Source organism: Dipodomys spectabilis, unplaced genomic scaffold (assembly GCF_019054845.1).
Source record: "Dipodomys spectabilis isolate Male_0828 unplaced genomic scaffold, ASM1905484v1 ptg000594l, whole genome shotgun sequence".
Taxonomy (NCBI): Eukaryota; Metazoa; Chordata; class Mammalia; order Rodentia; family Heteromyidae; genus Dipodomys; species Dipodomys spectabilis.
The window spans coordinates 753,390-780,784 of record NW_024871271.1 but is presented as its reverse complement, the minus strand read 5'-3'; the positions used below and the strand labels follow the sequence as shown (position 1 = coordinate 780,784).

At 50.6% G+C, this 27,395-nt stretch overlaps 2 protein-coding genes across 4 annotated transcripts in view; both read left to right on the top strand.

The window, feature by feature from the left end:
- The first annotated feature begins 148 nt into the window (after positions 1-148).
- Positions 149-18,935, top strand: Rnf4 (ring finger protein 4). 2 transcript variants are annotated; one of them, XM_042670976.1, is made up of 8 exons: positions 149-241; positions 7,619-7,776; positions 10,604-10,718; positions 12,794-12,873; positions 15,826-15,835; positions 16,237-16,396; positions 16,810-16,858; positions 17,368-18,935. In XM_042670976.1, exons 2-8 carry the CDS (start codon positions 7,768-7,770, stop codon positions 17,515-17,517), a joined length of 573 nt encoding a protein of 190 aa, XP_042526910.1. In that variant the 5' UTR covers positions 149-241; positions 7,619-7,767; the 3' UTR covers positions 17,518-18,935. The 2 variants fall into 2 exon arrangements, with proteins under 2 accessions (XP_042526910.1, XP_042526909.1); XM_042670975.1 differs by lacking the exons at positions 149-241; positions 7,619-7,776; positions 10,604-10,718; positions 12,794-12,873; positions 15,826-15,835 and having other exon boundaries at positions 15,842-16,396.
- Positions 18,936-24,063: 5,128 nt separating this feature from the next.
- Positions 24,064-27,395, top strand: part of Fam193a (family with sequence similarity 193 member A) — a 121,984-nt gene continuing 118,652 nt past the window's right edge. For both annotated transcript variants that reach the window (XM_042670973.1, XM_042670972.1), the window contains exon 1: positions 24,064-24,081. The gene's annotated coding sequence lies outside the window, so the exon portion shown is untranslated. The remainder of the gene's footprint in view (positions 24,082-27,395) is intronic.

Sequence of the window (27,395 nt, the reverse complement as noted above, 5' to 3'; positions counted from 1 at the left end):
GCACATTTCAAAATGTTAATAGATGGTTCCCTTACCCAATAGGATTGAGGATGGCGCGGCCGGCCGCGGGCGTGGGGACGGCGGAGGCCAATGGGGACGAGCGCGGGGCGGGGCAGAGCCCAGGCCGGCAGAGCGGAAGTGGGTTGCTCCGGGGCGGAGGAGTCGTGCTCGAGCGGTTCTCCGCGGCGCTGCCCTCGCTCGAGTTCGCTCGCGGCGGTCTGCGGAACTGGGGTAGCCCCAGGTAAGGCCGGGCTCGGAGAAGGGAAGGGAGCGCGAGCGAGGGCCGAGGCCGCCGGGCGCGGCGGGCCCCGCTCCTCGAGCCGCGCCTGCGGGGCCGAGGCCAGCTCTGCTCGCGCAGCCGCGCCGTCCGCGCCGGGGCCCGGACTCGGCCCAGGCCGCGCAAGTCTGGCGGCCTCCGCCCGGGGCTCGGCGTGGCTGCTCGCGCGGACGCCTGGGCGGGGAAACTGAGGCCGGGGCGGGGCGAGGGGCCGCGCGCCGCCAAGGTCACGGTGGAGCGGAGCGGCGCTCGCTCGGGGCCCGCCGGGGTTTTTGTTCCCGCCGTCTCCTTTGTGCGCGCGTCCCCGCTCCGCCCGGGGGAGGCCTGCGGCTTCCCGGGGCCGCCCCCTCGGGGCCGGGAGCGGGCGAGGCCGGGGCGGGCGGCCGGCTTCCGGCAGCCCTTCCCCGCGGAGCGCGGGCGGCGGCGGCGGGGGGCCCGGCCCGGCCCCGCGCCCGCTTCCTCCCTGCGCCGGGGACGCGCTGCACACCGCTCCAGCCCACCCCACCCCGAGGCCGGACAGGGTGAGCCGTGTTGGTGAGGATCTCCGCCGCTGGCCTTTTGTGACCTGTGCTCACGGGTGTCCCCAAAGTCCCAGCCGCGCCCCGTTCCGCTCCCGGGGCCGGGGCCGGGGCCGGGGGCCAGCCCCGGGGGGACGCGGTCCGCCCAGGCCCTGCCTGCCGCAGAGCTGAAGGAGCTCTTTGTTTCTACTCCTGTTTCTATTTTGAGGTCGTGAGAGAAAGGAAGGCCTTGCGGTTGAGATGTAGAAGATAGAAGCGCTAGGTAAGGTGAATGGAGAAGAGTCGGGATCAGACTTGAAAGAAGGTCTTTGGTATGCTCCCACATTAAGTTCAGGTTTAGTCCACGTAGCTTATCTCCTGGCATCCTTGAGAGAGAAGTGTGTGTGTGTGTGTGTGTGTGTGTGTGTGTGTGCGCGCGCGTTTGTTCGACGGTGTCCACGTGTCCACCTCCCTTAGCTCCCCCCCCCCTTTTTTCTGTTGTTCAGTGCAAGTGTATCACTTTAGTCACAGCTCCACTCCCAGCCTTTTCTGGGTAATTGGAGATAAGAGTTGCCTGCCTGGACTGGCTTTGAACCATTATCCTCACATTTTAGCATTTTGTGTAGCTAAAGGCTTGAGCCACTGTGGGGCCTAATCTACATCTTTTATTGTCCTCAAATTAGGGGATAATCAGATCCCCTATTGGGGTCTGATTATAAATGCTTTGAAGAGCACTAACTTCTGCTAATCTACCTCTGAGCTGTGTCTCCACTTCCTGTTTGGGAGTTGAGGACTGAGATTAGCTGACTACTGGCTTTGTATTTTTTTTTTTTTTTGGGTTAGCTTTTTGTTGTTGTTGCTGGAACTTGAACTCCCGCCTGGGTCTTGTCCCTTAGCTCTTCAGCTCAAGGCTACACAAGCCACTTTATCTGTTTATGTGGTGCTGAGCCACCTACCCTGGCTTTGCATTTTGATTTCAATATTATTGCAGCCTCTTAAAGCTCTGGGGTTGTTGGGAAGAGCCAGTGGAGCCCACCTCTAAGTACCTTTTGGATAGCTCTTTGTTCTAGTCTCTTAATCCTGAAAGTGCTTTGGGTTGGCTGTTCTCCCAAGATAATTTTGTTTGGGGGGGGCACTCAGTTTGTGCTAATTGGTGCTCTATCTTGAGCCACACTTTGAGTCCGTTTTGCAGTTTCTTAGGTTTCTCTTTGTTTCCTGTTGGTAGACATTTTTCTTTACAGTAAAGGCACCTTCTCTGTCATCTCTGAAATTCTTTTTTTCCCTTCAAAACACCTAGCCATTTCCCCAGTGTATCTCCTCTCCCCTCCCCCCATATCTTTCACCTGAGAGCTTGATTACAATTTTATTTATTTTTTGGGTCCGGTCGTGGGGCCTGAGCTCTGGGCCTGGGCGCTGTCCCTCGGCTCTTCAGCTCAAGGCTAGCGCTCTACCACTTGAGTCACAGCACCACTTCCGGCTTTTTTCTTTTTGCTTATGTAGTTCTGAGGAATCGAACCCAGGGCCTCAGGCAAGTGCTCTACCACTGAGCCACCTTCCCAGCCCCTTGATTACAATTTTAATGGAAAAAAAGTCCTTATTTAATTACATGTGTGGCCAAGTGCTGTTAGGGAAAGAGGGCCATGGTTTACAATTTATGAAGAAATATTTTGGTGACATCAGGACTGGTCTGAATAAAAAGTGGACCTTTGAGGTGGGATTGGTGGGACCTTTGCAGGTATCAGTTTGTGGCCCTGCAGTAGGGAAGAATCTGGAGTGGGTGACTGACATCCAGGATATCAGGAGGAAACTAATTGTTTCTGTTTGGAATGCTTGAAGGCATGGGTTTGTTCCAGTGGGATTGATATAGACAGAACCATTGGGGAAGTGGAGTTTACTGGGCATTTTGATCAAGTACTAGGTGACAACAGAAAATTAGGTGAACCAGTCCACAAACTTGGTTCAGGGGCTGGGTAGGTGGCTCAGTGGTAGAGCGCTTGCCTTGCATGCAGGAGGTCCTGGGTTCGATTCCTCAGCACCACATAAGCAGAAAAAGCCAGAAGTGGCCCTGTGGCTTAAGTAGTAGAGTGCTAGCCTTGAGGTGAAGAGCTGAGGGACAGCGCCCAGACCCAGAGTTCAGGCCCTGCGACTGACCCAAAAAACAAAATAACAACACACACACAAAAAAAAAAAAACCATAAAAAAAGCTTGGTTTATTCACCTTGAATATCCACTACCTGTTCGTTGGACTTTTGAGTGAGAGCTATATCCACAGCAAGCATACAGCTGTCATAATTATTTTCTTACAGGGTGGTTGTAGCTATTTGTGTGTATGTGGGGGAGGGGGTCCAGCTTTTGAGTATTTTGCCCCTTTACTCCATTTTCTCTCAGGTTGTGAGGATGTTTGTGTGGTGAGGTGGTTTTGTACGGATTGCTTGGCTGTAAAGGGAGATGAAGTCAGACAGTGCAAGCTGGGGAGGAGAGGATGGTTTGAAAACAAAGACCATAGTCTGGGCAATAACCATAATCCTTGCAGATCTTTCAGAGCACTTGACACTGTGGTATTCTTAGATCTCTTGGAGCCTTTGAGTTACCCCAGGAAAGTTAACTGCCTAGGGCTCACTGCTTTTTGCTCTTCCACTAAGCCTTTTTGCTTTCTTTAGCATTGCTGTTGTAGACAAGCTTGGTTTTCTTTGTTTTCCTTGGGGCTCTTGACTTAGTTTGCTTCCCAGATTGTGTTGAGAGATCCTAGAAGAGAATCTGCTTTAGGGCTTGTCTTTCTGGTCACAAGCATGAGCTGGATCTCATTGTTTTTATCCTAGATGATTGAGTGTGGCTAGCACTCTGTTAACAGTATAACATGCTGGCAGATGGATCTAACAGTCCCAGAGGAGATCTGAGTTGAGGAGTTTTTGGGCAGTGCTGTTTGAGAAGCCTCTTCTTACTCCTCCAAGTAGACTTGAAGGGTTCTTGTGTATCACTGCTGCGGCTGTGGGTTAAAGAACTAGCTCTAGAGGGTTCTGACAACTGCTCCACACATTTCCCACCACCCCAATCTTGGGTTCAGGCTAAACTTCATGCTAGGTTGCCATCAACCTAGGGCCTGCCCTTTTGAGTGTTGTGGCCTGTAGTCTTAGGATCTGCTGACCTTGGGTCTTGCAGGGAGGATGTCCTTCAGCACTGGTTTGCCTCTTGGCCTCAGTGCATTATTGGATCCTTAAGGTTTCCTCTCTATATTACCCTTGGTCTTGGCTCCAAGGAATTGTTTGTATCAGGCTCTCAAGAGCCCAGCTACTTAGCTTTCATGGTCCTTTCAGCGGGATTTTAGCTGTGGCCTGCTTGCTTATGGAGGTTTCATCAAGCTTTTTAAGATAAGTAAATGAAAGGCCCAGCTACTCAGCATAAAACATGCTTTATTTCCTCTATACACATAGTGTGCCATTTCCTGCTTTGACAAATTCATCTAGCTCCTGCAAACATTTCAGGGGAGGCCAGGTGCCTAAGGCCCATGTTTGTAATCCAAGCTACTCAGGAGTCTTGAGATCTGAGGATCACAGTTGAAAGCCAGCCAGGGCAGGAAAGTTACTGAAGATATTCTGTGCAATATCTATCTCAGTTAACCACCAGAAAACTAGAAGTGGAACTGTGGCTCAAGCACTGGAGTGCTAGCTGTGAACATAAATGCTCAGAGATAGTACCCAGAACCGCCCCACAAAGGTGACAGAAGCTTCTAGTGGGGTTGCCAGTGTAGCTCAGTGGCATAGCGCCTCTATTAGGTGCCGTGTCCTGGGTTCAATCCTCAGTACCCCAAAACTTCAGGGTAGGTCATTGTTCAGGGTTCCCACACTGCTTTTAGGAGAAAGTAATGGTACAGGCTGCCTTGGCATTACATCTGTGCCCATTTTCTTTAGCCTCCTCTGAATCCTGTACAGAGCAGTTATGATTAGCTGTATGTTACCAAGTCTTTTCCGGAAATAGATGAGAGCCAGAAACAGTTCTGAAATTCTTCCTGGGATTGAAGGTTTGTCTTACTTTCATTAGTATTACTCAAACCTGTAAGAACTATGACCCTTGACTATTTTAATATGATAGATATTTATTACTTCATTTACATATAAATCTCTTCAGTTAGAATATATCATGAGCAAGTGTTTTTATGTGGTTCAATGCCAGTTCAACCAAGGGCTGAAAATACTAAGCAGCAGGGGAAGCGCGTCCTGTGCTGAACACCTACAGACTTTTTCCTTCTCATTGTTTCTTAAAGGATACAGCAGAGCAACTATATATAGGATTTACAGTGTACTAGACATTTTAAGTAACCTAGTGATCTAGTAGAAGGTATGTAAACACCATCATTTTATCTAAGGTGCTTGTACCTAGGTAGGTTTTGCTTTTTCTGCAGGGGGTAGTTTCTGGAGCAGTAGCTGCACTTGACTACCTGCATATAGTTATGGAATTAATCAGCTGTGGGAATTGCCTTTGGGGTGGGCACTTTGATTCAGCCTGTTCCAGAATATAGCTCAAGGTGAAAGAGGTATTTTTCTTACATTAAAGAAGAAAACAAAGCTGGGCCCTGGTGGCTCATGCCTGTAATCTTAGCTGCTTAGGAGGCTGAGATCTGAGGTTCGCAGTTCAAAGCCAGCGCTGGCAGGAAAGTCTGTGAGACTGTTATCTCCAATAAACCACCAGAAAACCGGAAGTGGCACTGTGGTTCAAAGTGGTAGAGCACTAGCCTTCAGCTGAAGAGCTGAGGGACAGCGCCCTGGCCCGGAGTTGAAGCCAACAACAACAAAAAAATACAACAAAACAAAAAAGAGAACACCCAGATACACAGGACTCACATGCTGGCCTTCCTACCTTTCTTTTTTGTTGTTGGTTGTGGGGTTTGAACTCTGGGCCTGGGTGCTGCCCTGTCCCTGAGCTCTTCATTTCAAGGCAAGTGCTCTACCACTTTGAACCACAGTGCCACTTCCGGTTTTCTGGTGGTTAATTGGAGATAACAGTCTCACAGACATTCCTGCCAGGGCTGGCTTTGAACTACGAACCTCAGATCTCAGCCTCCTGAGTAGCTAGGATTACAGGTGTGAGCCACTGACGCTTTTGGTAAGAAGCTTATATTCTTGAGTACTAATAAGATGTAGTTATTGATGTGACTCTGGTTAAGAAGCTTTGAGGAAGGGGACTGTGGTTTAGGTGGTAGAGCTGAAGAGCTCAGGGACAGCGCCCAGGACCAGAGTTCAAGCCCCACGACTGATAGAAAAAAAAAGCTTTGAAATGAAACTTCATGGACAATTTTTGTCCCCCAGTACTGGGATTGAACCTCAGGCCTCACACATGCTAGCCCTACCACTGAACCACACATACATCCCTTTTGTGACAGAGTCTTGTTTTGTAGTACGTACTGGCCTCCAACTTGGGATCCATATAGTTCTTTAAGATAGCCTTCATTTGACCACTCTGAACTCAGAAGTACTGCTTTATAACTGCTACAAAGAGCGGCCTCTGCCTGAGCATCCTTCCATGGGAAAATGCACAAGATCTGAGACCTGTGTTGCTTGGTAATCATAGGTGGAGTCAACTGAGGGGTTGCAGTCTCCGGATTCTCAGCATATAATTTCGTCAGGCCTGCCCTGATGGGTTTGAGGATTCTGTTCTTGTTGTGGGCCTGGGCTAAACCAAAAGCTGCTCATCTGAACAGCTTTCAGTTTATCTTTTATGTCCTCCACCCTTCCTTCCTTCCTTTTTTCCTTTTTTTTTCTTCCTTCCTTTTTTTTGGGGTGGGGGCTAAGTCTTGGGGCTTGAACTCTGGGCCTAGGTGCTGTCCCTGAGCTCTTTAGCTCATGGCCAGCACTCTACCACTTGAGCCACAGCGCCACTTCTGGTTTTCTGGTCGTTTATTGGAGATGAGTGTCATGGACTTTCCTGCCCAGGCTGGCTTTGAACCTTGGTCTTCAGATCTCGGCCTCCTGAGTGGCTAAGATTAGAGGTGCCCAGCCTCTACCCTTTTTTCTAACGGTTCCCTTTTTTGCTCTCGGTAATGGAAACTAATTCCAGTCTAACAGCCCTCCCTGTCTCCTGCTTGCCTAACACTTTCTAACCATTTGTGTGAGATGCACTTTCATGTCCATATGGCAGATATGTTAACATTCCCATAGAGAGTTGGAGTAGATAGACACTGTAAGGGTCCACAGTAGCTTTGTTGGAAAAAAATAAATGAGCTCTTAACAGAAATAGAATGGCTCTTACTTGTAATGGCAGCTGCTTACAAGATGGAGATTGGGGAGAATTGAAATTTCAGAACAGCCTGGGCAAAAGGTTAATGAGACCCTATCTCATAAAACAAGCCAGGAATAGTGGTTGACCTTTGTAATCTCAGTAACATAGGAATCATAGGTAGGAGAATGGAGTCATGCTTCTCCTGACAAATGTATTTATCTTTTGAGCTAAGTAATTATGTAGGAGAAAAAAACCCCACATTTTTACAGAAGTATACCCAGACATAAGGTACTGTTTAGGACCCAGAGATTATGGTGGATATGGGGTATGGTCTAAATGGTTTTGTACGTCTTTGAGGGATAATGGGAACCTCACTGTGTTGCTTCAGAATGCAGGGCTGTGTCTCCTCAGCCTCTTTTTCTTGTCTGAAGGGTAATGATGAAGTCACAGGGGAGGGGCTTGGACTCTGCTTGGCCATAGGAGGTTTGTCTTTACCTAGAAACTATCACAGTGCTTCTTCTAGGGTTGCAGCAGCCGGAAAGGAGGTCAGGATGGGCTGGGGCTTTGCTCAGGAAGGATTTAAAAGCACATACGGCAGTGTCTTTATCAAGTTGATATCTTTATTTTTCAGGAGTTGAAGATACTGGAAATCTATTAGGCTCTAAATTTTTTGTAAGCCAGAGGATGAGTAACCAGTGGACACAAGAAGTTGAAAACATTTGACTTCACCGCAAACCCTGGTATAACTTGCTTTTCTATACGTTGGAGCCAAAGAACACAATGAGTACGGTATGTTTTACCAACTTGTAAAATTTGTTTTCAGGATTCAGTAACAGTTACCATGTAGCTTAAAGCACATTAAGGCAGAGGATTAGAAACAGTATTCTGATCAACCAGTCTGTGCTATATAACAAGATTACATTCAGTGATTAAAATTGATCAGTCAGTACTTGCTCACACTTTCATCGCAGCTAAGGGGGACAGCTCTAGTTCGGTATAATGCAGATGTGGACAAAAGTCCGTTGAACTCTATAGAGTGCCAGAAGGTTGTAAGCCCTTGTTGACTCCTTACTTGGAAAACTCTCCCTTCCATGTGCCCTAAGTTACACCATAACTTTAACCTTGGTCCCAAGTTTTGTGAGATACATTGAGTTCCTTAACAGAAAAACTAAATAGAGAAAAGTTCTTCTCTCATGCTTCCGAGGTGTGCAAATGGTGTTACAAAGGTGGGAGAGGTAGAGTTGGGCCTGAGGCCAGACAGCTTCCACGGTGAACAACATGGGGATTCTGTCAGGTCTGCCTCCTTGGGTCCTGAGCCTCTTCATTTCTTCCTGCATTCCCTGTGCACTTCTGTCTTGCCCATCTCTTTAAAGGGCAAGGGCCTTCCTACCTAAGTCCTTTGTCTGCAGATTGTACCCCTAGCTTGCCTGTAGGGAGTTTTATTTCTGAAGCTAAGCTCTACCAAGCCTGGATCAGAACAAGTAGAGCAATATAGCCTCTATGAGATTGTGTGGGAAGGTTGGTATAATTTTCCATGATCATGGTTAGATGGGCTGTTCTCACGGAAAGCTGTAGACCTCAGTCACAGCACAGTTGGTGTGGCCTTAACAGGGTTTGCAGATACTGAGGATCTATCCAGCCCACCCCAAGACGACAGGCTTTTTCTCCTTGTCCCTAGGAAGCAGAGCTAGATGAGGAGGTCCAGAGTTCTCAAGATGGAGGCAGCCTTCAAGTAGGTTTTGAAAACAGAAGGAATTGGCCAAGAGAAGAGACAGCATGGGCTGGGAGTTAGCTCAGTGGTAGAGTGTTTGCCTTGCATGCATGAGGCCCTGGGTTCGATTCCTCAGCACCACATAAGCAAAAAGAAAAAAAAAAGCTGGAAGTGGCACTGTGGCTCAAGTGGTAGAGCGTTAGCCTTGAGCTGAAGAGCTGAGGGACAGCGCCCAGGCCTAGAGTTCAGGCCCCACGACCGGACCCAAAAGAAAGGGAAGAGACAGCATATCAGGCTGCAAATAAATGCATATTAAAAGGAATGGAGAAAGCCAAGCATCAAGAGCTCGAGTCTTGAATCCTTGCTACTTAGGAGGCTGAGCTCTGAGGTCCTGCCAGTCTAGGCAGGAAAGTGTCTCTAACTGAAGGGGGGATGGCATGAAGACCTCACGGGAATGGTCGTGATTTGGAGCCTATGGCTGTCTTTTTGTTGGTGGTGGTCATGGGGCTTTAACTTGGGGCCTGGACACTGTTCCTGAGCTCTTTTTGCTCAAGGCAAATGCTCTACCACTTTGAGCCACAGCGCAACTTCCAGTGTTCTGGTGGTTAATTGGAGATAAGAGTCTCATGAACTTTGCAGCCCAGGCTGGCTTTGAACTGCAGTCCTCAGATCTCAGCCTTCTGGGTAGCTAGGATTATAGGCGTGAGCCACTATCACCTGGCTTCTGTGGCTGACTTCTTTAGTAGGGACTGGTTGGGTGGATGGGTTCTGCCAGGCAGTTTTGCTAAGAAAGATTTGATCCTCTTTGAGAGTTAGAGAGTGAATCACACTTCTAATATTAACATTCTAGAGATTAGACGTCATATTTCCTAAAGGAAGACTAGTTTTCCATAGTAAATAGAAACTGGAAGGAAGAGAAGGCTGGAGGGTATAGGTGAGGCTGGTCCTCTGCCCCATAATGCTTTAGTTAAGAAGCCAAAGGGGTTGGGAATGTAGTTCTGGTAGCATGTTCACTGTCAGTGTCAGTCTGCACCATAGATAGGAGAGAGGAATGCTCGGTAAGGAAGGCTTGAATGGGTTCAGGCCGATAGACAGATTGGTTAAAGGGAGATGTTTGCAGCCTTCATCTGGTCAGAATGTCCACTGACTAAGGCTTCTATAGAGGATGTGTCACATACTCTTGACAGACTGAGAGTGTAGTAAAAGATTTTCACTAGACTGTCACTGTGTTGTGAAATTCTTTTTGTAAGCATTTGAAAGTATTCATTCTCAAATCTGAAGGCTTCTTAAAAGTTGTCTTTGTAATACTGGAGAAGGAAGCAGGGTCTCACATGCTGGGTGTAAGGTCTGCCCCGTGCCATGCAAGCCCTGACTCTGCCTTCTGCATAAGTCTCCACTCAGAACCTGTGTCACCTAGGCAGACCTTAACACTAGGCAAGTGTTCTACCACAGAGTTAACATATCTGTGCGGGGTGCCCCCCCGCCCCCCCCCCCCCCCACTTTGTTGAAATATGTTTTGAGGCAGTGTCTTGTTAGGTTGCCTAGGCTGTCCTTGAATTTAAGTCTCTTGGCCCAGCCTTCCAGGTGCTAGGATAGGGATGTACTACCACAGCTAGCCTGAATCTCAAAGGCTTTGGTTGTTTTAACACATGGTCTTGTTATGAACTTCAGGCTGGCCTTGAGTTCAAGATCCTTGTGCCTCAGCCTCCTGAATGCTAGGATTATAGGCATGTACCATTAAGCCTGACTGATCTTACCCAACTTGAGGTTGGTTCACTGACCTATTATTTTTTTTTATTGCTATTAAGATCTTAGTTGAGTCAGTTCTATATTGACTCTTAATTTCACTGATACACTGTAATTCTGGAACTCTTGTAACTTCCCTTTCCCTTTGATACTCTTCAGAGAAAGCGTCGTGGTGGGTCAGTAAGTTCTAGACAAGCACAGAAGCGAACTCGGGAAGCAGCTGCCACCCCTGAGATTTCCTTGGAAGCTGAACCCATAGAACTTGTGGAAACTGGTAAGACTGCAGGGACTTGGTGCAGTAGGAGAGCACGCAGGGACCTAGTGCTTACCTGCTTTCATTTACCAGCAGCATGGCCTGCCTGAATATATTTTCCCTGCAGAAGGGGATAAATAATAGTGCCCACAGGGTAAAGTTGAGTTTGTACTACAAAACACTTAGCTGTGGGTGTGGCAGGTGATGGCCACATACAAGTTAGATGTTAGAAGCTCCTGCCACTGTCTCTATAAGACTCATACAGTCTTATACTCAACAGCTTAAAGCTGCATTGAGCATAGCTGTTTCCATAGCACCATAGCACCTTTATGGGTTTTGAAGCAGCTAGTCAGCTAGGCTTGCCCCCCCATTTTTTTCTTTTTTTTTTTGGGTCCGGTCAGGGGGCCTGAACTCTGGGCCTGGGCGCTGTCCCTCAGCTCTTTAGCTCAAGGCTAGCGCTCTACCACTTGAGCCACAGCGCCACTTCCGGCTTTTTTCTTTTTGCTTATGTGGTGCTGAGGAATCGAACCCAGGGCCTCATGCATGCAAGGCAAATGCTCTACCACTGAGCCACCTTCCTAGCCCCTAGGCTTGCCTTTTAACCTTCTGTAATTTTCAAATTTTATTCCCAATGTCCTTAGCTTGATGAAGTGCTTTGCTTTTCTCTTCTGGTTTTCATTAAGACAAAAAAATCTTCCAAGAAGGCAAACTTAATTGGCAGTTGCCAGCATTAAATTTGTTTTAGGCAGAAGCCAGATTAGGCTTTCTTTCCCCCTTTACCTGTCTAGCAACATGGTCATACAGCCTGAATTGAATCACTTTCCTCTGCATATGTTAAAATTGTTTTGAACAGCAGACCTGATTTATTTATTTTTTGTCGGTCATGGGGCTTGAACTCTGGGCCTGGGCGCTGTCCCTGAGCTCTTCAGCTCAAGGCTAGTGCGCTCTACGACTTGAGCCACAGCACCACTTCTGGTTTTCTAATGGTTAATTGGAGATAAGTGTCTCATGGACTTTCCTGTCCTGGCTGGCTTTGAACTGCCAACCTCAGATCTCAGCCTCTTTAGTAGCCAGGATTACAGGCAAGCGCCACCGTGCCCAGCTAGCTTTCACTCTTTCTTCACTTAGAAGCTAGGACTCTTGTTCTCCATCTTCAAAGGTGGTACCATTCTCAGTTGATGATTTTTGGAAGTCTTGAAAATAGGTGTACTCAACTGCCCACTAGAGTGCTGCTTTTGTAAGACCCAAGAATTGTATCTATGGGAAAAAGAATAGCTAAGTAAATGATGGCAGGCGTTCTTCATGGAGGAGGCAATTTGGATCAGATATAGTGGTGTATGCTCTTTGTCTGGGCTATTTGCAGAAGCAGGAAGATTTCGAGGTCAAAGCTATTGAGACTCCCCAATAAGGAATACAAGCAAAAACATTTGTGTTAGCCTGTCAAGCACGATTTGGGTCTAAGGTTCAAGCCTCAGTTCTTAAAAAAATTTTTTAAAAGTAAAATTACTGTGGATATCTATGATATCTTTATTTCTGCTGAGCTTTTTAGTACAAGGGAGTATACTGAATGCGTTACAAGTCACTTGTCCCCAAACGATAGACTATTAAGTGTTTCCAACAATCTAAACATTTTTTTTAATGGAAGAAACAAAAAATGGCAAGAGCACTTTGTCCTTGCCTCTTATCTGTCAAGTGTACATGTCCTTCCTACCCATTCTGTGTCCATACTGGCCCAGCCTGTTTTGGCAGGATGGGATTCTATGGGACCAATACATTTCATCTTGTTCTCTGCAAGTTGGAAGGCACGCGAGAAATCAGGGGAGGGAGGCTTAAGGTGTTCTCCCCAGTTCTCTCTGAACTTAGGAAATTGCTGCCCTGGCCATTTGTGAAAAACGATACTCAGGAAAATGTTGGAGGGGCACGTGCGGATGTCACTTCTGAAAAGGGGCATTTATGTTTAGGCACTTTGTGCACTGGGAATATTTTAGTTTGATATTGGTATATTTAGTTTGATATTTTGTAATCGTATTAATCAAACTTAGGGAAATGTACTTTCACTCTTCTCCTAAAACTTGTGGAAATGCTTTATTTTGAAGGTGGAGATGAAATTGTGGACCTCACCTGTGAATCTTTGGAACCAGTGGTTGTCGACCTGACTCACAATGACTCTGTGGTGGTAAGCATTTGTGTGTGGGTCTCTGGCTGGCATCGTCAGCTGATGACGTGGTTACAGGTCTTTGGTCAGGGTCCTACCCTGTGCCCCAAGGGATCTTATGTTGGATGACTGGAGCCCACAGTGAGAAAAGGTTCAGGAACATTGTGGGCTTGCTGCCTGTAGAGTAGGTATTTGTGACCCTGGTCTTTGCACCACGAGGCACAAGTATGATCTGTGGAGGATCTCAAGGCTCCACGTCTCCTTAGTCACCGATTCCTCCACTTACACCAGTGAACTATGATCATGGGCATGTTGCTTGACTTGTCTGTAAAATGGTGATAAGCTGCCAGTGTCGGCGGTATAATCTTGTGGGAAATGAAAGAAATCAGTTTTTCAATTACAAGGCACCTCGTGTATACCCAGTGTGTTGGTGTACTTCCAGCTGAAGGAAATTGGGAGTATTTGCTCTTTTTTTGGTGCCAGTCATGGGGCTGAGCTTTTTTTGCTAAAAGCCAGCACTCTACCACTTGAGCCAAAGACTCAGACTTTTCCTGCCTGGACTGGCTTTGAACTGTGATCCTCAGGTATCAGTCTCCTGTGTAGTTGTGATTACAGGTGTGAGACACCTGCATACAGTGCCACTGGGAAATCTTTAAGTTCAGAAGCAGTTGCCAGTTAACATGGCCCCAAGGGAAGCAGGTGCTTGCCTTGCCACCTGCTGCTTTAGCTGTGTCTTGACTCCAGGGATAGCGAGTCTAGGTGGCTCTGTCCCCTCCCTTCAGAACAGCTGTTTCTCTGGTAAGGTATGTGTGTCCTCTATGCAGCCTGTAGGGACTGAGGCCTGGCATGGTCAGAGGAAAGTAGAGGTTAGGTCCCATGGTATGGAGCCGCTCTATCTGTAAGTCTGGAAACCTGGCTATCCCCATTGACTACTGATGTCTACAGCAGGTTTGACTCTTGAGGGTTCCCCCTAGGCAGTTTCTGTTTTTGTCCATTGTGGGACTTGAACTTGAGGCCTGGGTGCTGTCCTGGGGCTCCTTTTGCTCAAGGCTAGCACTCTGCCACTTTAAACCACAGCTCCACTTACAATTTTCTAGTAGTTAACTCTTAAGTATCTCACAGACTTTCTTTCCTTGGCTGGCTTCCAGCCACGTGCCATTACTACAGTTTGTTGAATGAAAGCAAAGGCCCCTTGGACAGAGTATGTGTGTGGCACGTGTTGTCAAGTAGGACTAGTACTGGGGGCAGATTGCTAGTAGCCTAGTCTATATTGGATGTTCAGTGGTTTGGGATTTCCATGAGTGATTGACACCAGGCTGTCAGAACAAGGACAAAACACAAATAGAGCTTAGACTTGGCTAAGAACTGTAGAGTAGTGTTATACTGTGAGGTTTCAAGACTCAGAAGGAAGACATGGGTAGAAATAACTGTTGCGGTATACATCTGCAATCCCAGTACTTGGGAGGCTGAGGCAGGAGGATCTGGAGGCCAATCTGGGTGACAAAGCAAGATCCTGTCTTAAGGAAAGATAAGAGGACTCAGTTTGAGGTCCTGATTCAATCAAGCTGTTGTACTGGCACCAAAGAGGGGAAGGAGGCAAAGAATGTGAAACAGGTGTGGATGGGGAGGGCCTTTGCAGACACAATCTGGTCTTGGTTAAATAGGATCCACTGTGCTGAGCCAGGTATGGTAGTGTACACTTGTCATCCCAGTATCTGGGAAGTAGAGTCAGGGGGATCATAAGTTCAAGGCTAGCCTGGGCTACATAGTAAGACTCTGTCTCAAAAAGCCTCCCCTCCCCCAAGACAAAGGGGAAAAAAAGGAAGCTGTTAGGCTCTCATGTTGCCATTGAGCAGACTGAGAGCATATGGGCTCAGGGGACATTGGCTTCCATGTAGCCAGTGGTTTCCCTGAAGCTGGGCCGTAACTTTCTGAGGTAAGAAGTAGGTTTAGATGTTAGTGGTCACTGCTAAGGCCTATTTTATGTGTGTTTTAGTTGAATGCAGTTCCTTGTATATCCTTGGAGTTCTAGGAATTTTTGTTTCTCTACTTGTTGATTATCATAATCCAAATACTGATTTATTAGTTGATGATTCCTTTTGTAGAAATAACCCTAAGTCTGAAATTGTGTTTCTCTAAGCTCAATAAACCATAGAAACCTGGTAGGGTCAGAGTCTCCAATGAATTATGTCCATGGTGACTTTTAGATCAGCTTCAGGAAAGTGTGAGATGGATATTCATTCTAGGTATTGGGAAGGTGGCTCAGTGGTGGAGCGCTTGCCTTGCATGCGTGAGGCCCTGGTTCCATTCCTCAGCACCACATAAGCAGAAAAGGCTGGAAGGGGTGCTGTGGCTCAAGTGGTAGAAGTCCCTGAGCTGAAGAGCTGAGGGACAGCATCTAGGCCCAGAGTGCAGGCCCCACAACCTACCATTCTAAAACTGAGGTGGTTTCAGCCAGTTACTCCAGAACCTACTCATCCCATAGGTAAAATGCACTGGTGTAGTTGGTGCATAGATCTCCATCCAAATCCAGGGCAGTTTTCACAACATTCCTTGAGCCGCCCCCCCCCCCCCCTTTTTTTTTTTCCTGGTCTTGAGGCCTGAACTTGGCCTTGGTGCTGTCCCAGAGCTCTTCAGCTCAAGGCTAGCGCTCTACCACACAAGCTGCAGTGCCACTTCTGGTGCTAAGGAATCAAACCCAGGGCTTCATGCATGCTGGGCAAGCACTCTAACACTAAAACACATTCCAGCTCCTGAATGCTCTTTGAGACTATAAACTATAAGCAAACTTTCCTCTTTCATATATTAATATGGAGAATTAAATTGGTTTCACAGCCAATTTAATCCCTCAAGATTGGACAGGCCAGGGATGAATAAGAATGCTGCAGAGGATTAGAAGAATTAGAAGAAATGTGTCCATTACTTACTTAAGTCAAATTGATCTGTTTCTCTTCTTTTTCTCCTCCTTAAAAGATCGTTGATGGTGAGTGGCTCATCTCCACTTTCCAAGAGAACTGGCTTAAGTCATGGCCCTGCTAGTCCATCCTCAAGAGTTCAAGACCTCTAGGCAGGAACATGCCTGGGCCAGGCCCATCTCACCAGTCCCCTGGGCCCTGCTGAAGAAACCGAGCTGCAGTCTGATCTTGAGGCAGCTAGCCAGCGCAGGCGCCAGCTTGGAGCATCAGTGGAGGCTTCCTCCTTGGAAGACAAGCTTGCATCTTTTGGAGCTGTTCAGGGCCTTCTGGGCTAGAGTGTGGGGTGGGGAGGGTGGGCATGTTCACTCTAGGGATCCCAGGGAGGAAAGGTCCTTAAAGACTCTATGGTGGGTGGTGAGAATGGTGAGTGTGGGAAGCTTTCACCCTGAACATGTCACTTTGACCGTAGAAAGGAGGCGGCCAAGGAGGAATGCAAGAAGGCTGCGCCAAGACCATGCGGACAGCTGCGTGGTGAGCAGCGATGATGAGGAGCTGTCCAGGGACAGAGATGTGTACGTGACCACCCACACTCCCAGAGGCGCGAGGGAGGAGGGGACCACAGGCCCCAGGTATCAATGTGCATTTACTCTGTTGCTGTACTGGGTGGGAAGCCAGGCTATAGAAAAGTGCATGCAGCACCTGTGTGAGCTCTTTGCTCTAGAAGGCTTGTCCAGGCAGGGTTGGGCCTGTTCACTTCTAATATGACCTGGGTGTGCAGTCATGTTGGGGTGGGTGTGCAGTGAACTTGTGGCTGGGGTGGGGAGGACAAGGTGTCTCAGCTGTCCGCACCTTCCCTTGCTCTTGTCTTTCCTCTCATGGCATCTGCCCTGTTCCCTTGAGACAGTCAGCTGGCTGCCCCTGGTAAGGATGCCAGCGGAGGGGGGCCTTGTGGAAGCTAAGGGGCCTATATGAAGGCCACTTGGAGGGTGGAATCAGATGTCTCAATGTACTGAGAAACTGAAGTGAAGCCCTGTGATTTTAGGCCCTCCGGTACTGTCAGTTGTCCAATCTGCATGGATGGGTACTCTGAGGTAAGTAACCTTTCGGCTCTCGTCTGTTTCACTGAGTTTAAAAACAGAGACAAATGCAGATAAGGCAAGATCTGCACCTAAGGTGGGATTTTACACCTACTTGTAGTTGTGCCTGAATTGGCACATAGCTTATTGTAAATCTGTGTGTGAGAGAAGTGTGTGCCCGTTTCACTTGGGCCCTGTAGACTTCAGTTTTAGTCCGTGTGCCCTGCGCTTCCTGTGCGTGTATAGCAGCTTTTTATGTCCCCTGTGATGGTCCAGCCAGAAGTGTCTGGTGTGTACTGAGGCCCTGAATGACTTTTCCACTGCCTCTACCCAGAAACTCGTTGTTGAACAGAGACCACAGTGGTTCGTTTGACTGAGACTGGTTGTGTAGACCACTCCTGCTCTTTGGGCTATAGCCCTGTTCCCTTTTTACTCATTCAGTGGTAATCTCGGCAACGGGTGGGGTGTAGAACCCTCTAACAAGGGAAGAAACTTGAAGACTGTTCCTTCTTAATGTCTTCTAGATTGTGCAGAATGGTCGTCTGATTGTTTCTACAGAATGTGGCCATGTCTTCTGCAGCCAGTGCCTCCGTGATTCCCTTAAGAATGCTAACACTTGCCCAACTTGTAGGAAAAAGATCAGCCACAAACGGTACCACCCCATTTATATATGAAATGGTCAGATCTGCTCAGGAGAGAACAATGGACAGACAGCCATCTGGGCTCTACACATGCTACTGCCTCCAGTTTCCTGAGCTCAAAATGACTGTTTCAAAACCAACAACTGGTTTGAAAACTGCTCTTTGGTTTCCAACCCCCTCAGATCCTCTTGTTACCCTGTTTGATGCTTTTGGAGCTGGATCCAGGGGCACTCCTAGCCCGCTCTGCCTCTCTGCTCCTCTGGAGTGGTCCTATCCCTGAGTGGGAGAAAAGGAGACAGACATGATTGAGGTGAGCCTCTTTCCGGAGCCACATATTTGCCAAGAAGTTTCTCTCATGGGAACACTTGCCGCAGCTCTCCTGGGAGCAGGACCTTCCTACACATCTGCCAGTCGACCAGTCTGCTACACAGTGATGCAGCCAGACATGTGCCAGCTGGCCCAGTCTAACCACTGGACATTGTTCTTTCTTCCCTTGAGTCAGAGGTGACCCATGATTCAATGACCTTACCATTGATGTGCAGTGTTTTCTGCAAATCAAGAGAACCTCTCTGCAGGGCATCCTGTTTCCTAAGAACAAGAGAGTGCAATAAAGCCCGTTCTTTACCTGCTCTTCTGCTGCCCAGGAGATGTAGCACTGCTAATGTCCTCACAACCCAGCCTGGCCTGTGGAGCAGTGCCCACCTCACCCCATCTCTGCTCACCAACTGTTCTCAGGAACCTTAACCATGTTCCAAAGTTACTCACCTGGCACAGGACATGCAAGGCCAATAGGGCAGTCACATGTTTGGATGTCCTCTCTTCTGATAAAATAAGTCCTGTGTGGGCCACAAGTCCTCTAGTCTTTTCCCACTGCCTAATATCTGCCTAAATGTAGGTAGCGAGAGTTTGGTGGCAGTGATTGTGGCCTTATCAGCCACTCACTTTCCATGCATTTCCCCAGGTCACTGTCGTCCCATTAATAGATGTTGGCCACCTGACCTGACGCGTCACTTGGCTTTCTTACCTCCCTTCCTTCCTTCAGAAGCTGCTCTTCTGGCCAGTTGGGTTTTGATCCTTTGGGCTGCGCCGTATATTTTGGTCAAGGCATGGTGGTTCTCTCTCCCCATCAGGCCGCATAAACCTCTGCTCCATTCTGCAGGTGTGGGAACCTCAGGTTCTCTGGAAGGTGTCAAGGTGTCCTATTGCCTCAGAGAGCACCAGGCATGGGGTAGCTTACAGCGGAGAGGGCTTGAGGGCCAGCTAGCCCCCACCGCCACACCTCTCAAGAGCAAGCCAAACCAACAGCCTTTGGGGTGTAACATTGTTAAGGTGGGAGCAGGCCCCCTTGGGGCTTTGTTAGCAATAACTGACCTTCAGTGTACCTTTCTGAAGGAGCAGGGACTCAGCACAGAATTCACTTTAAATGGGGCTGAAGGAGTGTCCTTCCTCTGAAAAAGTTTCTTTCCATCCTCTCTTTTTAACTGTTTGACCTATTTCCAGTTTGTTTGAGTGAAAATAATAAGGAGCACCAGCTCCTGTTGTGACTCACGGTGCAGGTCTGCCTTCTGTTTGGACATCATGGCTCTTTCACTCCCTCTGGGCTTCATGAAATGCTCTTGTTGTGTCCTAGTGGTACCCAGAGCCAAGGAAACCCTGCAGCCAGTTGACCTCTACACCTGGCAACACCTGTTTAAAACTTTTTATGTTTAATCTTTTAAAACAGCTTACATGGTTGATCATAGTTGTATTCATTCTAAATTAAGTTGGGGAGAAGGTGTTAATCAGAAAGTGCAAACTAGGAAAAGGTTGGTATGAAAAAATCTTTTTCCTTTCCTCAATCAGTGTATATAGTTCAACTCTTTGTTACATTTAACTATGCCCATGGACATCAGTCTGTTTTGGACTGCTCTGCTAGTGTTAAAGATGGAAATAAACTATTAATTTGAACCAAAAATCTTTCTCATGCATTCACTTGATTTTTGAACCAGAATCTGCTTTTTGTCAAGGTGTATACTTCACATCTCCCTCCTATTGGTGGGGTCTACCTGTGGTGGAACACGGCTTGTATAGGAGTTAGCACATGAGAAGCCATGTGTAAAGCGGAGCCATAGGTTAGGCCCAGAAATCCCTGTGTGCTGGGATAAGCATGGGTTCCATGTGCACTACGCTTCCTACTTGGGGCTTCTTCCAGCAGCACTGTGCGGCTCCAGGGTAGGTGTGGGCTGCTGGCACCTGACAAACTTGAGCACTAACTGGAAAATTTCACACCTGACTTCATGGAATAGGTCATATGAAAATGCAAGTGTGATAGAACTACTATATAAGTTTATCTGCAGGCCATTGGTATGGTGTATATATAGAACAATTTAGTTTCACCACGGGCTCAGGAGTGAGCCTTAATAGAGGTACCAGTGAAGAGTTTGGGGTGCAGCTAGGTGATACAATGCCTACCTGCCATATGTAGGGGCCTGGGTTCTATTTCCAGCACAGCAAACACGAAATACTCCTCACTTTGCATATTACTAGACAACGAGATTTAAACCAACCTACAGCAGGGTGCCTCATTATAGCTGTTTGTGTGGCATTGTCAAACAGTAACTAGTGTTGGTGGAAATGTGTAGAAATTGGAAATCCGCATTCATTGTGGAAAGAGAAACTGGTGAACCTGCTCTGGAAAAGTTTAGTGTTTCTGCAAGTGTCAATGATAAATAACTGAAAGGATTGAAAGCGGTAATTGCACACAAATGTTCAGAGTATTCACAGTGTCCAAGCACTCAACATCAGTTGGGTTGGATACAGAGCTGTTATTTGGGATGATGGAAAGTTCTGAAAATGAGTAGTGGTAATAGTTGTACTATTATCTGTACATTTACAGAAGTAGAGCTGTGGCACAAGTGGTAGAGCATTGGGCTTCAGCATTGACGCTCAGGGACAGTGTCCAGGCCCTGAGTTTAAGCTCCAGGACACAGACACACAATCTTACTAAGTTTGTTTTACCATAATTTTTTAAAGTGCAAAACTAATAAGTGAAAACTATAGCAAAGTTGTGTGTGATACATAGGAATCTTAGGTTTAACAGTGTTAGGGTTTTTGGGTCTCACCAGTTCATGCCTATAATCCTAACTACTCAGGAGACAGATCTGAGAATATGATCTGTTTGGGGTTGGCTGGGGCAGAAATATCTATGAGACTTACCTCCAATTAACCAGCAGAAAACAAAGTGGAGAGACCGCTCAACTAGTAGAGCACTAGCTGTGAGAACATCATGGCAAGTGAGTAAGGTCCCAAGTTCCAGCAGCCTCCCCCCTGCCCCCCCAAAAGACTAGGGGCCAGCTGTCAGTGGCTCACACCTGTAATCCTAGCTGCTGAACTCTGGACCATTTATCTCAGTGGGACAGGGAAGACCTTGAAACTCCATCTCCAAAATAACCAGGAAGAAGTAAGTTTGGAAGTGTGGCTTAAGTTGTAGAGAACCAGCCTAGCAAAGTTGAGGCCCTGAGCCCAGAGCACTTCAGCCAAATGTACTAGGTTATTTAGCTAGACCTCAAAATTTAGCTGGGCTACCTGGTGAGATCCTATAGACCAAAAAGTTAATTTTTATACTAAATTAAGCTATTAGCATTTCTAAAGATTTTTCCTGTGGCAGCATTGTATTCCATTGCTTCTTTTATGAGACGGGTTTGAGCTCAGTGCCTGATGATGATGCTCATTGTTTAGCAGTCTACCAACTGAGCCACCCCTCCACCCCTCCATTGCTTTTATAGCTTCATTTCTGTTGAGTGTCCTTTCTGTTGTCATCTTTCAGGTCTGGGCATATGTTCTCAGGCTGCTTTTAGAATTTTTGTCCGCTTTCAGCAGTTCAGTTTTGTGCTCAGACATGTTTGCTTGTATTTAAAAAATCTTGCTTGGAGTTCACTGAAGTTAAAATTGTGGGTATCTTTAATGAGTTTTGAAGAGTTTGCTTCTGTGACACTTCCCCCTTTGGCACTTTATCTCCTTGTGCTAGACCTTTGTTGGGTTTGTAGGGATTTTGTTGGATCCCCAAGTGTTTATACATGTCCATGTCACATCTTTGCAGTGTCTGCATAGAATCTGGTGTGCCTTGTATGTTGGTACCTCTGCTGCCAACACCTTGCTTGGAGCAAGGAATTGGCATGAGCCAGCAGTTTTATTTTTGCAGACCCAATAAAGCTACAAATTAGAAGAGTTCCAGGTAATGTATGTTATGTCCACTTGAGCCACATCTCTACTTCCAGTTTGTTGCTGGCTAATTGGAGATAAAAGTCTCATGGGTTTTCTGCCCAGGCAGACTTTGACTCAATTCTCAGAACTCAGCCTGAGTAGTGAGGATGACGGGCATGAGCTACAAGCATCCGACCTATTTGGCCTCTTATAGAGGCAGTAATTTCATGTATGAGAATTCTGTCCACATAACCTAAACACTTTCAGACCTAGTATCTCCCGATTCCACTATGTTGGCGATTATACACCAATTTACGATGTTTTCTAGGACACAAGCAGGTGGGACATAACAAAGCCAGTGCTTTGTAACTGTTCTGTCAGTTCACACTGTAAATCTCAGTTTCTCACCATGGAGAGTGGAGTCGTGTGGATAGTGAGATGACCCTGCCCAGCTGCTGGGCAGACGGTCACCTTGTCACTCAGCAAACACTGGCATGCTGCATAGCCTGCCCCTTGGTGGGCTCAAGCCGGGATTCGGTGTGGGGTTGGCTTCGGTGCGCCCAGCCGTGAACTCTGGGCCTGGGCGCTGTCCCTGCGCTCTTCAGCTCAAGGCGAGCGCTCTACCATTGAGCCACAGCGCCACTTCCGGTTTTCTGGTGGCTCCTTGGAGATCAGTCTCACGGACTTTCCTGCCCAGGCTGGCTTTGAACCGCGATCCTCAGATCTCAGCCTCCTGAGTGGCTAGGATGACAGGCTCTAAGTACTCTCGAATGGCACTCGTGAATCCCAGGGAGGAAACGCACTTATTTGGGGACAAAGTCTTCTCGTGAGCGGAGCCTGGCGAGGGGAGCGGAGCCGCAGGGCGAGGGGAGCCGGGCGAGGCGAGCGGAGCCGGGCTAAGCGAGCGGGGCCGCCGGGCGAAGGGAAAGAAGCCCGGCGAGGGGAGCGGAGCGGCCGGGCGAGGGGAGCGGAGCCGCCGGGCGAGACGCCAGAGCCTCGCGCCCCGGTGCTGGGCGCGGGCGCGCGTGAGGCCGGCACTCCGCATTACGTGGGCCGGGCGGGGGGTGAGGGCGCTGGGCGCCGCCGTGCAGCGGGCGGAGCGGGTGGAGGGTGAACTCGATGACACGAGCTGTGGGCGAACCCCGGGTCGGGGGGAGCGGGGAGCCCAGCGGTGACCGAGGCAGGGCCGGCCACCGGAGGCCGCCGCCCGCGGCCCCTGGCCCGCCCGCGCCCCTTCCCCGAGGCCGGGGCTCGCCGGGGTCGGCCGGCGGGGCCCCCGGGGGGTCGCGCGGCGGTCCGCTTTCCTGGGCCTGGCAGGGCCAGCAGCGCCTGACCGGGCGGCAGCTGGCGGCCCCCGGGAGAAACCGGGCTCGAGTGTGGGGCGGGCGCTACCTGCGTGCGGACCCCGGCTAGGCCCAAGGTCACGCAGCGGCGGGCGGAGCCGAGCCGGGCCCCGGACGGCGGTCCGCCCGGCGTAGCACCCGCGCGCGACGGCGAGGCTCCGGGACGGCCCCGCGTGGGCCGCTCCCTGCCGCGGCCCCTCCGAGCCCGGCCCGCGCGAAGCCCTCCCCGCCGGGCGCCGGGCTCGGCCCGCGCGCCGACTACAGCGCCCACAAGGCCCCGCGGCGCGCTCGGCGGCTCGTGCTGACGTCACGCGGGCCCCGCCCCCCGCGGGCCCCGGGCTGCGCGGCCCTACGGGACTCGTGGTTCCGCCCCGGGCGCCCTGGTGGCAGCGCGGGCGGCGCGGACTTCAGCTCCCGGCACGCCTCGCGCGCCGGCGTCCGCGGCGGCGGGCGGGGGGCGCGGCCGGACGAGGGGCGGCGGCACCCGGGAGGGCGGAGTGCGGCGGGGGAGGGCGCCCGCGCCCGCGCCCCTCCCCCCGCCGCCGCTTCCCCCTCCCCCGACGTAAACTGGGATCCCTTTCCCCTTGTGTCCGCCATATTGGACTCTAACTCTGGTCAGCCGCGGCGCCGGGCCCGGTGCACTCGCCGTCGCGCTCGCCAGCGGCCGCCGCGCAGCTCCCGCCAGCCCCACCCTCGCCGCCCGGGAGGCGCCCCCGCGCCGCGCCCCCGCCCCCCGCCCGGCCGGCCCCCGCCGCCGCCGCCGCCCTCCCGCCGCCGCCCGCGGCCCCTGGCCCGCCCGCGCCCCTTCCCCGCCGCCCGCGCCCCTTCCCCGCCCGCCATGAGCCCGGCCGACGCCAAGCGCGGGGCCAAGCGTCGGAAGAACAAGCGCGGCGGCGGCGGCGGCGGCTCGGGCGGCGGCGCGAGCGGCGGCAAGGCCGGGCCGGCGGCGGCGCTGCGCGGCGCCCAGGCCCCGGGCTCGGGCGGCGCGGCCGGCCTGCTGGGCGGCGCGGCGGCGGCGGCTCACGGGGCCCTGGGCGCGGGCGCGGGCGGCGCCGCGGGCGGCTACTTCGAGGTAAGCGCGGCGGGCGGGCGGGCGGGGGTCCGGCCGGGCGGGACCGGCCGCCGCCCCCTCGCGAGCGGCCAGGCGAGCGGCGGGCACCGGCGGATAACGGGGCGGCGGGGCGGCGGGGCCCGCTCTGACAGCTCCTCCCCGGGCGCGGAGCGGAGCGGAGGGCGGCGCCGGCCGGGACCGGGCGCCGCGGCGGGGGGCGGCCGCGGACCAGGCCCCGCGCTGCCCCCGGCGCGGCCGGAGGGGTGGGCCGCGCTCCCCGGGGTCCCGGGCCGCCCGTGTGCGGGGTCGCGGGGGGCGCGGCGCCCGCCCCGCGGGGCTCGGGAACGCGCCGCGCCCCGGGTCCCCCCGCGTCGTGGGCACGTCCGCGCCCGGGTTACCTTCCCGTGGGGAGCCCGCCCCGGGCCTCGGCGCGGCGCAGGAAAACAACCGCGAGTCGGCCGCCGCGGCGCGCGCCGGCCCGGCCCCGCGGGGAGCGCTCCCCGCGCCGGGGACGGCGGACCTCCCGCCGGCGCCGCGGCCGCCCGGGCTTTCCGGGCGGTGCTGGCCGTCCCGGCGTCCAGCGCGCCCGTCTCCGGAGCCCGTAGAGCGCGGTCCGAGCCTGGAAGCCTCGCGCCGCCTCCCGCGCCTCCCCGCGCGGCCCGGCCCGGCGCGGCGCTCCTGGCCCGCCGCTCCTCCAGCCGCGCTGCCCGGGCCGGACGTCCGTCTGCTCCGTTAGCCTGTTGGGCACCGGGACCCGCGGACACCGCAGCCGGAGGCGGAGCGGGGTCGGGCCCGCACTCCCTCTGCCCTCTGCGGTGGAGCGTTGACCCGCACCCCAGCGGCGTGATTGTGACCGTAGGGTAGCTCTGCTCTTTTCCAAGTGCTGGTACTGGGCCTTGAACCCGGGGTCCTGAACTCAGCGCCTGGCGCCCTGGCTTGGCTGCTGCTGGAAGGCTCGCATTCTGCCGCCGAGCCACGCCTCCAGCTCCACGCTTCTTTGAGTTTAAATTTTTCTTCACAGGTGGTACTTTAGTTCTGAGTTAAGATGCTGTTCACGCGAGAACGCTGAACGTGTCCTTGACACTTAGGGCAAAAGGTTTTAGTGTCATTCTGAAGGCTCTGGATTGTTTCTCCACAGATGGGAGCCTTCAGCATCTTGTGCTCACCAGACAGACGTCAAAACCATGTCCTGACCCAGGGTTTCCCAGAAAGGCTGAGACCTGAGGCGCATCCTCGTACAAGGAGGAAGGGCCCAGGAGCAGGACTCCTTATCTTCCTGGCCAGCCTGGCAGTGCCTCCTGAGTGCTGGGCACAGCCTTGTGGGGTCTGTGAACCAGAACCGACTTCATCGAGTGGCACCTTAACCGAGAGGGCATGTGTGACATGGGTAGTTTGTACAAAGAAATGAGGCGTGTGGAGATGTAGGAAAACCGCTGGAGAACTGAGCTCTGGGTTAGTCCTTGGTCCAGGAATGAGACCTTTGCCACCTCACAGGCACCCAGCGAACGGAGTTGTTGAAGTAAATAGAAGGGAAAGAAAGTGCTCCCACAGTTGTCTGGTGGCACCCAACTCTATGGTTGTGGTTATTTTTCAGGGTGCAAGACTGGACTTTTGGGGGGGATTCTGCTGCAGATAGCACTCATTAAGGTTTTTTTTTTGGGGGGGTAGGGGTCAGGTCGTGGGGCCTGACCACTGGGCCTGGGCGCTGTCCCTCAGCTCAAGGCTAGCGCTCTACCACTTGAGCCACAGCACCACTTCTGGCTTTTTTTCTTTTTGCTTATGTGGTGCTGAGGAATCGAACCCAGGGTCTCATGCATGCAAGGCAAGCGCTCTACCACCGAGCCACCTTCCCAGCCCCACTCATTAAGTTTTTTTCTACTTGGGAAATAGAGAAACTACACATGGAAGTTGAGTCTTGGATAATGCCTTCTTTATTGGCCTTGTGTGGTATCTGCCCTAGCCACACAGTGAGCAGTTGATAGGTGAGGCGTATGGTGGGTAGATCTAAGTATTTCACGTTTCTGTTTTAAAACAGAATTTTCATACTGTTCATGATGTATGAAGTATAAAACTTTTACAAAGTAATGTTTGTAGTATAGAAATATTTTTGTAAAAGCCGGGCGCTGGTGGCTCACGCCTGTAATCCTAGCTACTCAGGAGGCTGAGATCTGAGGATCGCGGTTCAAAGCCAGCCCGGGCAGGAGAGACCGTGAGACTCCTATCTCCAATAAACCACCAGAAAACCGGAAGTGGCGCTGTAGCTCAAGTGGTAGAGGGCTCTCCTTGAGCTGAAGAGCTGAGGGACAGCGCTAGGCCCAGAGTTCAAGCCCCATGACCGACAAAAAAAAAAAAAAAGAAATATTTTTGTAAGATGTTCCTATTTTTGTAGACTATATTGTGTATATATTTGCGTACACAAATGTTTTGTGGTGGACATTTGAGGCTTTGATTTTTGTTCCTTTTTGTACATGCTCAGTCTTTTAGGCTGATTCTGCAGCGCGTGCTGCTTACGGAGCACTCAGGTGAAAGACACTTCACAAATGATAGTAAGAACACGTTTTGTTCTCAAATTCGGATTTTCCCTACCTTTTGGCAGTTAAACATACAGGTATGATGCACAGGATAAAAATAATTTACATAATCAGGATTCTGTTTTCTGCACAAGGGTCCAGAATTAAGCCATATACATATTACTTACAAAATCCAAATTACAAGTCAAATCATGTATGGTCTTCGTGAATTGTGGTCTGTGCTCATGGAGTGCTAGAATGGGAGTTAGGGCCAGTTGGTAACATCATTGATTTATAAAAGAATGTCGTTTAGGGCAGGTGTCAAAGTAAGTTTTCAGACATCAAAGTTTGAAGATGTGCTTGTCTCAGTGTATGGAGCATTTGTAGCAATGTGAGCCTTTAGTTGCCGAAAAGGGAGGGAGGAGGAGTCTGGTGAATAATGTGTATCCTGAGGCTCCATGAGGCCTTGCCTGGTGTGCGTGCAAGTCTTTGGAATTTATCAGGCTACCTTTAGTTGTCTCCCATGGACTGTAGAAATTGTTACCATGACGAAATGAGTGTCAGTCTTAGTCCTGTAGTTCACATAGGCTTTAGTGACCTGAGGTTATATAAAGTAGGTTGCATAAAAATCTACAACTTTAGTGGTTTAAGATGACTGGTTTAACTTAGAACAGCTTTAGAAATGGTTCAGCTGCAGAGAGCTCTCTGTGATTGCGTTTTGAGGTATGTACATAGTCACATAGGAAAGTACATCAAGATAGAGCGGATTCCCACTGCCTTCTATGCTATCCTAGTTATTCCTACCACTGTTCTGATCTGGAACCT

Bases quoted from the DNA above. Each gene is read 5' to 3' on its own strand.
- Rnf4 (XM_042670975.1), top strand. From the start codon at position 15,879: ATGGCCCTGCTAGTCCATCCTCAAGAGTTCAAGACCTCTAGGCAGGAA. The intron at 16,397-16,809 runs GTATCAATGTGC...CTGTGATTTTAG, and splicing joins GAGGGGACCACAGGCCCCAG to GCCCTCCGGTACTGTCAGTT. The intron at 16,859-17,367 runs GTAAGTAACCTT...AATGTCTTCTAG, and splicing joins GCATGGATGGGTACTCTGAG to ATTGTGCAGAATGGTCGTCT.